Genomic DNA, 13,068 nt, shown 5'->3' with positions numbered 1-13,068 from the left:
GTTTTGACCGGGAATTAATGTATGTACCTCTATATATATATAGTATGGCACTTATTTATTAGCAATGTTTACCATAACACATTTTGGGTGATAACTATGGCCTTGATCTTATGTCAGAGCCCCGTTTTGGTAGTTGCATTGCATGTGCTAGTGGTTATTAAAAATGTGGGTCGTGGAGTTGTTGTAGGGGAATATGTTTAGGTTGACTTCTTGACAGATATAGGTATCAGTCTTGTGGAACTGCAGTATGGTGTTTGGGAAGCCTGTCCTGTGTATATTCCTGTTTGCCATTCGCATGGCAGTTGCATGCCATCTTTTTCCTTCCATAAAGGATGGGCGCGACATCCATGATGAGAAGTCAGTGTAGGTTATGCAGATTGTTTTAGCATTTGATGGATCTTCTTTAATTTATCTATGTTGTGGCCAAACTGTTCTTCCAAAAATGTCGTCTTTTTGAGGATGTCACAGATTTTTTGTGTTCTCTCTGTTTTGCATAACACATACTACTGGTCTTCAAGGGGGTGTCCCCAAAAATATAAATGGTTTGTCCCTAGAAATATAAATGTATTCTTAACTTTATCCTCAAAAATGTTCTTCCTGGTGGCTGTTTCTGCCACATGTTTGTGGATAAAAACATCTGCATGCCTCCGTGTCTCCGTTTCAGTTTTGAATCTCTTGCTTCAAGGTTATATGACGATTAATCCCTATTTTGGATTTCCTGTTGGCAATTTCGGTATCTTTCTTTATAGCAGGGACAGATCCTTGAAAGAAGCTCCAATGAGAGGAAATCTACATTGTAAGGAAAAAAGCATTAGGAAATCCCTAAGGATGTCCTCTTCCACCCTCACTGGGATGCCAAGGATGCATAGGATTTCTGCTCCTAATTTATTTCTACCTTCCTATGGATTTTGCCTTTCTACCAGTGTGTTAGTTATCTCAGGAATGCATGTTTTGTCCATGTGATTAGTCTTGTTTCAAAGGTTGTGGCATCCACAATGCCAGTTTTGCTGCAATTGTGTTATACAGTGATGTGCCAAAGAAAAAAAAAACATTAATTTTGCTTGCTCCCAAAAAATTAACCCAAATCACACGTTGAGCTTGTTTGAGACTGCAGCATTGATTTCTACTTTATCACCCAAGAGCTAACCTTTACAAGGTAAATTGAAAGTGCAAGAATGAAGGAAACTTATGAAGTTATTTAGATCTCAGTACATTTTAAACGGAGAAGATTTTTTATAAAACCTGTCTCCTTGCATTCTTATTTTGTAACATTCGCACTCACAGATTGCTAGGTATTGTTCATTGCTTTTTCTCTGGAAGAGTTGCACAATCCATATTTTTTTATTTGGTTACGAGTCACAATCCTGTGCAGTTGAGTGGGTGACAGAGTCGAAGGGCGTGTCAGCTTCTCAGTCAAGTAGGGCCATCGAGAGGCAAAAGCAAAGGGAAGAATGAGCAAGTTCTGGACATTATTTTGACTGAATACAGTGCAAACGCTGAAAAGTGAAATTTATCATATTTTCAGACCGCAATGAGGTTACATGCCTCTTAATATCTCATTTTGGGGCTTGTGCTCTCATAGATGCCCTGTACTTACTGAAAAGTGCACCTGCAAACTTGAATTAATGCTGATACTCATTCTGGGTATATTTATCCATATGTGACACAGAGCAGCGTAGCAAGCCACCTTGCCGCACTGTGCTGCATCACACAGAAAGGGCAGGAATGCGCCATATTTAACGTAATACTGGAAACATTCCTGCCTTTTCCCAGCGCTGGTGCCCAATGTGCTGCCTAGTGCCAACGCCGGCACTGTTGCACCATGGTGCAAGGGTATCTGCTTTGTAAGCAGATTTGTTTTTGCGCAGGAAGGTACACCTTCCTGCACAAAATCAATCCCCTAGACATTTGCCTATTTGTATGTGTGCTGCAGACTGCAGCTCACATAGAAAGAGGAAAAAACGAGGAGAATTAAGATATTTTTCCTCCTTGCACCTCTCCTGGGGATGTTTAGCAGTTTTGACACATTCCCAGGTCTACCAGTAATGGTAAATTTGGGAATGCGCCAAAATCCATGGGTGTTGCATGGGAATACTCACACACCACCCAGGGAACACCTCCCTGGGGTAAAGTAAAGCAATGCAGCAATTTGCTTTGCGCTTCGTTTCTCCAGATTTATCAAACTACTCAGGGCAACGCAAGGTGGCTTTGTGTGGCTTGATAAATCACATTTAGTAGTTGCATCATGCATGCACTCCATGCGTGGTGCAAAAACGACGCAACTACTTGATAAATAGGGCCCTCTCTTTTTAGGCTGCACACATTCTTATTGTCGGATACACCAATCTTTGGCACCCCGTGCCTTGTACATTTTTAAAGTATGTCGCCACAAGAGGAACAAGCGTGGAGGCGTGGTCTCACACACTGACACATCATAGGTGTTCTTTGATATGAGCAGATCTTGCCAGTCCCACTCTGTCGTTCCCACGGTCAAAAATGCTGTAGAACTTCGACATAAAAACATCTCCCAAAATCCACAGCTGCTCAGAACTGGAAGAGATGTCCATGGCTTGAAAGCCGCTGAAACACTTTGTTGTCTGTCTTATTGTTTCCTGGAAAGAAAAATAAACGGTATGATTTTACATTTAAATGTATTTCTTTTTTCGTGCACATCGCAGCAACCTTTGAAATCCTGCACATACCTTCATGGCGTACTGCTCTGGGGTTAAGGTGTACTCCTTGCGGCCGATGGTGAAGGTGACGCTTGGCATGCTGGACAGTCTTCTGCAGTCGAGAAAGTACTGAAACACAAGGGCATGAGTTACTGAGTGGTGTCTTCACCGTCTGTCCTTTGTGCCCAGATTCAAAACTCTGCAGCTGCAAAGCACGAGGAAACCAATGGAATCCGTATATGTTGTAAGTGGAGTGACTTTCCCCAGTTATAAGGTAATGCGATCAAGCACCTTGTCTTCTCCCTCACTCGTCCTCTCTAACTCCTCCCTCCCTATAGAGTTCAAAAGAAGCCATATAGCATCTGAGCATCTTTACGGCTGTATGTCAAAGGACAGAGGTCAATAAAATCGATTTACACATATATAGACCCCAGAAGATCTTCTACCATCATACCACCAAGGTCAGCGTATGAACAGAAAGTATAAATGAACTATTCCAGGGGCGGCTCCTCCGTTTGAGTGGAGGACGGTCGTCCCACTGAAGATAAAAAATAATAAAAATGATTTAGAATTCATTACCACTTCATTTTCTTCACCCTGTCCCGAACGGAGCATCAGGACAGCAGCAGAGAGAGCACGGCACCTTCAGTTTAAAGTGCGCATGTCTTTTTGGCCGCAAACCTCTCTAACCCAGCTGTATTAAGACAGCTAGGTCAGAGAAAGACAAAGCCTCCAGGGCGCTGTGGCGTGCCGAGTGAGGCCTCTAGGAACAATTCTACCACTGCTCTCATGCAGGTGAGAGCAGCGCTATGATTGGTGAAGGGAAGTTTGGAGCCTGCCTGCCTCAAGGAGAGAAGGCTATCGAGGGGGAGAACGTTGTGTTGCAGGTAAGTTTTTTTAATTAAAAAATAAATGTTATGTCCCACCCACCCTACCGCCCTAGGGTCATGCCAGCCGCCACTGTGATCTTTACCTCTAAGACTACTTACTATGATGATGTGCTGTTAATCGATACTGTGCAGGTCAATACAAAAAAACGGATATTTTGGCACCACCCCATGCTGATTAAAGTTCCCTCTCATATAAATTAAACGTGGATGCTGTTTGTACATTGCTGCCCTCTCGGTTACCTAAGATTGTGTAAATGAAGAGATTACAGGGCCTCTATGCCTTTAAAATCTATAGCTGCTAACTTCAACTCCACATTGAATATAATGGTTAACAGAGAATAGCACCTGGAATGCGGTTTGTGGTTTTTAAGGGACTCCTTTTGGCACCAGAGCAGCAGCGTTAGAGTTTCTAGGTGAGGCGCAGTGTCCAGGCCTTTCCTGAAGTCAGACACATCAACACAGAGGTATGAACTAGTGATCCCAGCAGAAGTGAAAGAAGCAGAGTCTGGACTTCTCTAAGTGAATTTAGAAATTATGACCCTATGCTGACAGCCTGTTCATCGTCACACCCCTAGATCATTGGAAACAGTCCCACCTGCAGGCATGTTTGAGAAGCAATAATCATTAGTCCCTGTTTCATTGGCATTAGGGACTACCTTGGCAAAACATGATTCATAGCGCTCTATTTCTGAGTTTCATTAGCACAAAACATAAATCGTATAGATAAGACTATAGACTATAAGCAATGCCTCATGGTGGCGTTACAGATACATTGATCCTGGCTGCACTGTCCAGCACACTGCAGAGTGACCTGCATCCGTCCCCATTCTAAAACGAGTCTAGTCCCACACGCGCTGCAATTGTCCTCCTTAAACCTGGGCTAAAAAACATACAAACCCATTCAAGGTCTTGAAGTAAACCAACCAACACACAGACCAGTGCAGCCTTAACTTCTGGCTAACTTGAACACTCGATGGACAAGAGCAGGCTTACTGCGCTTGCGAAACATGTCGTGTAAGGTGTCTAACACTTTGGAATACTACCCTCACACCATTCCTGGCGGTGAGGATAGTATTCCTCCCTTCTAGAGGGAGAAGACATGTTGAAGACCTACTACCCGGTTAAAGTTAACCAGAGCCCCAGTGTCACAAAATGGACGCTGCTGCCACAGACACGAGACTGACCTCCTGCTGCTGGGAGACCTTCCAGCGAGGGAGGCTTGGACAATAGGTTTCCTGCCTTGGGAGGTGCTAGCACCACTCTAGACAGGCCTTAGTGTATTGGGGCAGGGAGGGATGAATGAAACGAGACACTGCCTGGGGCACACAAGGTGTCCCCTGCATAGTCCAGTTCAAACCGGTGCTGGGGCACTCCAGCCCCAGTCCTGGCGCGAAACTGGATAAAGGGAAGGGGGTGTAACCACCCCCCTCCCTGGTCCCACCCATAGGAGGGACCTAGCAGGTAACCCAGCCCCCCAGATTAGTATAAGAGTGGGAGCTGAGTCCCTAGGACTTTAGATTATCCTGAACCTGCATCTTGGACAGAAACTCTGGACCTTTGACATTCTACTACGGAAGAAGACTGAAGAATCTCCCTTGTGGCCAAGGAGTGACCACCCTGGGCAACCAGGCACCATCCAGCGACCGCTGCTTGCTTTGCGACTGATCCTACGAGGGACGACTGCAGAAACTAACCAGCGCCGTGACTTCCAGACACCTCTGAACCAGATCCACATCCACAGCAAAGCTGAGTCCCGTGGAGGCGACGAGGGACGTGGGATCGGCGACTTGGGAAAAGTGGCTAGTAACTGACTAGCGCGACTTATGAGGCTTCCTCGAGGCTGTGCTTGGGGAATTGAGAAGCCCCAATCCCGAGCACCATCTGCAAAGAAGATCAGCTCCCCACACTTCACGTGTTCTGCGTGGGGCCCTTCTGCACCTGAGTTGCTCGACGTGTTGTCCGGTTGCTGGCCCGTTCGCTAGTGACCTCTGTGACGACGAACCTTCAATTTTGCCTTGCTGGTCTGGCTCCTCCAGACTGGCACCCGCTCCCCTGTGAAAGGGAAGCACCCCAGACCTTGCTGGTCTGCGACAGAAGCAAGTCCTCCATCCTGCGTGGGTTACGCTTGCCAAGGCTTGTTTGGTCCTAACTCGACATCGACGCCGCCGACAGCAAGAGCCTTCGTGGGACAGCTCGCCTCCTGGTTCTGGTCAACCTCGACGCCTCCTAGTACCCGTGGCTGCTGCGACAAGCTTCACCTCTTCACCTGCATCTTCACGACATCGCCTGGTTCCTTTCTGGTTCCTTCCCGGCTCCTGGCTGGTGACCTAGACTCGGTCCCCTCTGCTTGCAGGTATCCTCCTTCCTGATTCCATCCTTGGAATCCACCGGACACTCTTCACTGACTGCCTGTCAGCAACTTTCTTCAGGCATCCATAGGAGTCGACGACGAAACCCGACGCAAGTTCACACCTATGCACCCGCAGCCCGTGGGCTAGGTAACTTGAGTACTCCGGTGCTCACAAGGGTATTGACTATCCAAGTGTCTAGTTTCCAAGTCTCTAACTCCTAGCTCCTTCCGAAGTGTCCTAAAACTCTTAATTACTAAATACTACTATTTCTATCGACTTTAACGCATTACGCGTGAGTGTTTCCACTCTGCACCAGAATCCCGTGGGCCTCCCACTGCCTAGCAACTGATAGGATAGTGTAGCCCCAGCAATTCCCTAGGCCTAGGCCTAACCTGTGTTCGTGACAGTGGTTCTTATACCACTTACTTAGTATATGGTTTGCGTGGCCCCTAGGGCCTAACTGTATTACTTACCTGTGTGACTTATGTATGTTTAAATAAGACTGTGTTGTACTTACCTCGAATCTCATAAAGAGTGCTGAGGGTATTTTGACTAGAATAAATACATTCTATTTTTATAATATATCTGTTGTGGTGTCCTTTCATTTGGTATTCAAGGGGTTGCAAATGGTATAACAGCTGGCTTCACATGCCATACAGAGTTTAGCCTAAGACTGCTCTTGTCCATGCTACCACTAGGATAGCTGGTCTATAAGGCTGACTTTACAACCAATCACCATAAGGGTTGTTTGGACTGATACAAGGTGTACACTAGAACTAGTGACATCAAATATCAGGCCAACTTCTCACATTGGTGAGCAGCGGTTGGGATCTGAGCTTGCTGTTGTAATACCATTGCAATCTTGAGGTATCAAATTGAAAGATCACAAAGATATTTGTACGGTACATATAACATAGCTTATAAATACTTAAGTTCTACTGAACGTAGTTGTTATAGGTTGAAGGGCCTAGCACACCCTGACTACAACTACTAGAGAGGTTTAGTAGGTACAACTAGTGTAGGTAGATGCACACACCACACCCTCACTAGATCATGTCTCTGAGAGGAGATCAAGTTGATTCTCTCTCAGGAGGGGGATATCCTAGAAAGATACCCTCTAGATATGATACCCTAACTTTTCAGGAGATGAGACAATTGTGTACCTCCAGAATGTTAAAACAGGGTTCAAACCCTACCCTCATTTATCTAGTGGAGATATTAGAAGAGTATAATGCTCAGAGAGCCTCCCAGGATGGTGCCTTAAGTACCAATGAGGGCCTGCCCTCTGCAGAAGATTCCCCTCAAAATACTGATCAAGAAGAGTCAGCAGGGACTTCAGAAGATGAGGTAGACAGCCAGGTACCAGTTAGGAGACTTAGCCAGGCTAACTTAAGTCTACATGGGAGTCTGACTGGGGTCCCCCCATTCAGACCCTCAAGTGGACTTAACCAGAGAAGCAGGAGAGGAAGATCCCCTTCAAGGGAATCTATCCACTCCCATGTCTCTAATAGCTCCAATGCCTCTTCTCACAGGGGAATGACTTCTCCACAGAGAAAGGAGCATCAGGCCAGAATGAGGGAAGTCAATCTGAGGATTGAAAGGGAAGAACTTGCCCTTGCCAAAGAGAGACTTGCTCTGACCAGAGAGCAACAGTTAAGTGGGCTATGACCCACTGGTGGCAGCAATATCCCTAAGGATAAAGACAGGGCCTATGATAATAGAAACCTGAGCAAGATTGTCCCTCCCTACAAGTGTGTGGATGACATCCACAAATGGATAACTGCTTTGGAGAGAGCTTGCAAAGTACAGCAGGTACCCCAAAGTCAGTGGGCAGCTATCTTGTGGCTCTCCTTCTCTGAGAAAGGTAGAGACAAGCTCCTCACAGTTAGTGATGAGGATGCTGAAAATTACACTGTCCTGAAGAGTGCTCTGATTGATGGGTTTGGCCTAACCACTGAACAATACAGGTTGTTGTTCAGGGATACGCAGAATACACAGACTCAGGACTGGACTGACTTTGTAGATTGTGCCACTAAGGCTTTGGAAGGCTGGTTATTGGGTAGTAAGGTTAAGGACTATGCAGGATTGTATAATTTGATCATGAGAGAACAAATACTTAACAACTGTCAAAACCAGCTTCTGCATCAACACTTGATTGACTCTGACCTAACTTCTCCCCAGGAATTGGGAAAGAAGGCAGATAGGTGGGTCAGGACTAGAGTTAAGCAGAAAAACCAGAACCAGGGTGGTGATCAGAAAAAGGCAGACCAGAAGGGTAATGAGCAGAAATCAAAAGACCAGAAGTCTTCACAAGGCCCCCAAAAGGCTCAGGGGGAGGGTGGTCCCAAAAAGGATAAAAAGAAAGATGGCCAAAAGAAACCTTGGTGTAACTATTGTAAGTCTAATTCACATTGGTTTAGTGAGTGCACCAAAAAGGACAAGCCCCCAACCACCATTGCCCCTAAGGCAACTGTACCCCCTAGTCCAGCTGTAAGTGGTGGTTCCCAGCAAAAGGGTGTAATAGGTTTAACCCTGGGAACTGAAGTGGATTCTGGCCTAGTCAGAATACCCACTCAGGCTGTTCTGATCTGTGATGGGGACATAGCTTTGTCCTCTACTGTGGGTCCCAGTAACCTGGGCAAGTACAGACAGACTCCTTTGATCAACCAAAGAATGGCTCAGGCCTACAGGGACACAGGTGCTAGTGTCACAATGGTGACACCTGCCTTTGTGGACCCTGGACAGATCATGCTAGGTGAGAACTACCTAGTGACCAACGCTAGCAATGCCACTACCTCCCATAGTGTGGCAATTGTTAACTTCTCCTGGGGAGGGGTAACTGGCCTCAAGAAAGTTGTGGTGAGTTCAGATCTCCCTGTAGAATGTCTGTTGGGAAATGACCTTGAAACTTCAGTGTGGGCTGAAGTGGAGTATAGGACCCATGCAGAAATGCTGGGAATAGATGCACATGTCCTTGCTGTGACCAGGTCACAGGCCAAAAAGTGCAAAACTGAACAAGTGCTGGATCCTGGGACAATGGACCAGACACAACCCAAGAGAAAGAGCAGTAGGGTTAAGGCAGTGCCTTCCCCCCTGCCTCAAGTAGAGAGTCAGCCCTCACAGGAGAATGATTCTGAGAGCCCTGAAGGAACTGTCCTAGAAGAACTGGAACCTGACCAGGTTGAGTTTCTTGGGACAGGGGGACCTTCAAGGGCAGATCTGAGTCAGGCACAATTAGACTGTCCTTCTCTTGAACCCCTCGGACAGCAGGCTGCTGCTGAGGCTGCAGGGATTGCTCAAGGTACCCATAGAGTGTATTGGGATGAAGGGCTACTGTACTCAGAGGCTAGAGACCCCAAGCCTGGTGCATCCAGGAGGTTGGTCATACCATTGAGTTTCAGAGGCTTCCTTCTTACCTTGGCCCATGATATTCCCCTTGCAGGACACTTAGGCCAGAATAAGACCTGGGACAGACTTGTCCCTCACTTTCACTGGCCTCACATGTCAGAAGATACCAAGGAGTTTTGTCGCTCCTGTGTCACCTGCCAAGCCAGTGGCAAATCAGGTGGCACCACAAAGGCCCCCCTCATACCACTACCTGTGGTGGGGGTTCCCTTTGAGAGAGTGTGGATAGACATTGTAGGACCAATGGACCCTCAAACAGCATCTGGGCACAGATTCATACTGGTGATAGTGGACCATGCCACCAGGTATCCAGAAGCTATACCCCTAAGGACCACAACAGCTCCTGTTGTGGCAAGGGCCCTACTTGGAGTATTCACCAGAGTGGGCTTTCCAAAGGAGGTTCTTTCTGACAGAGGTGCCAACTTCATGTCAGGATATTTGACTGCAATGTGGAAGGAGTGTGGTGTGAACTACAAGTTCACTACACCCTATCACCCACAGTGCAATGGGCTTGTGGAGAGATTCAACAAGACCCTAAAAGGGATGATAAAAGGTTTACCAGACAAGCTTAGGTGAAGATGGGACATCCTTTTACCCTGCCTTCTGTTTGCTTACAGAGAGGTCCCACAAAAGGGGGTTGGCTACAGCCCTTTTGAGCTTTTGTTTGGGTATCCTGTAAGGGGACCCCTGTGCCTAGTAAGGGAAGGATGGGAGAGACCTCTCAGACAACCCAAACTGGACATAGTGGATTATGTACTTGGCCTCCGCTCCAGGATGGCAGAGTACATGAAGAAGGCTTCTAAAAACCTTGAGGCAAGCCAAGAACTCCAAAAAGCTTGGCATGACCAAAAGAATGTGCTGACTGTGTACCAGCCAGGACAGAAAGTGTGGGTGTTGGAGCCAGTGGCCCCAGCAGCACTCCAGGACAAATGGTCTGGACCCCACACTATTGTTGAACAGAAGGGAGAAGTCACCTACTTGGTGGACCTTGGGACTCCCAGAAGCCCCCACAGGGTGCTTCATGTCAACAGGTTAAAGGCATATTTTGACAGGGCAGACATGGGCTTACTCATGGCTACAGATGAGGGGCAGGAGGAAGAGAGTGACCCTCTCCCAGACCTGCTGACTCAGAACCCTGATGATGGTTCAGTTGATGGTGTGGTCTTTTCTGACAGCCTCACTGACCATCAGCAACAGGACAGCAGACAAGTTCTGCAGGCCTACAGACATATGTTCTCTCTGACCCCCAAGTCAGACAAACTGGTGTACCCATGAGGTGGACACTGGTGAAAGTCTGCCTGTGAAGAGTAAAATCTACAGGCAACCTGACCATGTCAGGGACTGCATAAAGATTGCGGTACAAAAGATGTTGGAGCTGGGAGTCATTGAACCTTCAGAGAGCCCTTGGGCTAGTCCTGTAGTTCTTGTGCCAAAACCTCACACCCAAGATGGTAAGAGAGAGATGAGGTTTTGCGTGGATTACAGAGGTCTCAATGCAGTCACTAGGACAGATGCCCACCCAATACCTAGGGCAGATAAGCTCATTGACAGATTGGCAGCTGCCAAGTTTTTGAGTACACTTGACCTGACAGCAGGCTACTGGCAAATCAGACTAGCTGAGAATGCAAAGGCCAAAACTGCTTTCTCGACCCCAGGAGGACATTATCAATTTGTGGTAATGCCCTTTGGTTTGAAGAATGCACCTGGCACTTTCTAAAGGTTGGTGAATCAAGTCCTTACAGGTCTGGATGACTACTGTGCAGCTTATCTTGATGATATTGTTGTCTTTAGCTCCACCTGGAAGGATCAGCTGGTCCACCTGAGGAATGTTTTAGAGGCCCTGCAAAAGGCAGGCCTCACTATCAAGGCCACTAAGTGCCAGATAGGGCAGAGCAAGGTTGTGTACCTGGGCCACCTAGTAGGTGGGGGTCAGGTTCAACCACTGGAGAGCAAGATCCAGACCATAAAGAACTGGACTCCTCCAATTACCCAGACTCAGGTCAGAGCTTTCTTGGGCCTGACTGGGTACTACAGAAAGTTTGTTAAGAACTATGGGTCCATTGCGACACCACTTAATGACTTGACCTCTAAGAAGATGCCAATGAAAGTTCAGTGGACAGTGAGCTGTCAGAAAGCATTTGATGACCTGAAGCAGGCCATGTGCACTGCACCTATTCTGAAAAGTCCAGACTACTCCAAAGAGTTCATTGTCCAGACAGATGCTTCTGAGTTGGGGGTGGGAGCTGTTCTTTCACAACTGAATGTAGATGGTCAAGACCAGCCCATTGCTTTTATTAGTAGAAGGCTGACCCCTAGAGAGAAACGTTGGTCAGCTATTGAAAGGGAAACCTTTGTTGTGGTTTGGGCCCTGAAGAAACTGAGGCCATACCTGTTTGGCACTCACTTCAAGATTCAGACAGACCATAAGCGCCTCTTATGGCTAAATCAGATGAAGGGTGAAAATCCCAAACTTCTTAGGTGGTCCATTTCCCTACAGGGGATGGACTTCACAGTGGAACATAGACCTGGGACTGACCATGCCAATGCAGATGGACTCTCCAGATATTTCCACTTAGAACATGAAGACTCAACTGGTCAAGGTTAGTTTAATGTCCCTAAGTTTGGGGGGGGGGGGTTGTGTAGGAGAGTAGGGTCTGCTTTCTATGTTCACCCCCACTTTTTGCTTTTGCTTCACTGGTTTTCGACTTAGATGTGGCTGTGGGCCTGCTAATCAGACCCACAGCCCAGCTGTTCTCTCTCTAAATTCACTATGCACTTTAGGTGCATAACCCAATTGGTAAGGATCACCTTTTTGGATCCTGTACAGTGTACCTTAGGTACCCAGGGCATAGGTGTACCCTAGGCCTACCAGGGGCTGCAGCATGTATTATGCCACCCCTGGCTGGCCTTCCATTATGACACAACTGGCTGATCACTCAGCTGGGGCAAGGTCGTGTACTCACCCCTTGCTTAGGTGTAGTATTCCTATACCTACCATTATATATAGACACATGGGTAACCTATCAGTCACTCCTATGGCAGGCCTTAACGATCCTGAAGGCAGAGTGCTTGGTAACATGTGAGATGGTGCTCTAGCATGAGCTGAGCCTGTCTGCAGCTTTCGGAACCATGTCCTTATAGCTGTTCTATGATATCGCCTACCATATACTCTTAAAGTGCCTTATAATCCTCGCGGTTATGGTAACTATGGTTTGGCTTTATCAAAACATGTCGTGTAAGGTGTCTAACACTTTGGAATACTACCCCCACACCATTCCTGGTGGTGAGGATAGTATTCCTCCCTTCTAGAGGGAGAAGACATGTTGAAGACCTACTACCCGGTTAAAGTTAACCAGAGCCCCAGCGTCCCAAAATGTACGCTGCTGCCACAGACACGAGTCTGACCTCCTGCTGCTGGGAGACCTTCCAGCGAGGGAGGCTTGGACAATAGGTTTCCTGCCTTGGGAGGTGCTAGCACCACTCTAGACAGGCCTTAGTGTATTGGGGCAGGGAGGGATGAATGAAACGAGACACTGCCTGGGGCACACAAGGTGTCCCCTGCATAGTCCAGTTCAAACCGGTGCTGGGGCACTCCAGCCCCAGTCCTGGCGTGAAACTGGATAAAGGTAAGGGGGTGTAACCACCCCCTCCCTGGTCCCACCCATAGGAGGGACCTAGCAGGTAACCCAGCCCCACAGATTAGTATAAGAGTGGGAGCTGAGTCCCTAGGACTTTAGATTATCCTGAGCC

At 47.3% G+C, this 13,068-nt stretch overlaps 1 protein-coding gene across 1 annotated transcript in view; it reads right to left on the bottom strand.

Moving 5' to 3' along the window:
- Positions 1-497: 497 nt before the first annotated feature.
- LOC146855020 (cathepsin E-like) overlaps positions 498-13,068 on the bottom strand; it is a 251,150-nt gene continuing 238,579 nt past the window's right edge. The window contains exons 8-9 of the mRNA XM_085652500.1: positions 2,703-2,801; positions 498-2,612 (exon numbers count right to left, since the gene is read on the bottom strand). Of these exons, the coding sequence (XP_085508626.1) occupies positions 2,433-2,612; positions 2,703-2,801 (279 nt within the window). The 3' untranslated portion in view covers positions 498-2,432. The remainder of the gene's footprint in view (positions 2,613-2,702; positions 2,802-13,068) is intronic.

This window comes from Triturus cristatus, chromosome 4_1, assembly GCF_964204655.1.
Source record: "Triturus cristatus chromosome 4_1, aTriCri1.1, whole genome shotgun sequence".
In the NCBI taxonomy this organism is placed as follows: Eukaryota; Metazoa; Chordata; class Amphibia; order Caudata; family Salamandridae; genus Triturus; species Triturus cristatus.
Note: the sequence above shows the minus strand (reverse complement) of the source record. Positions and strands in the feature narration are given on the sequence as shown.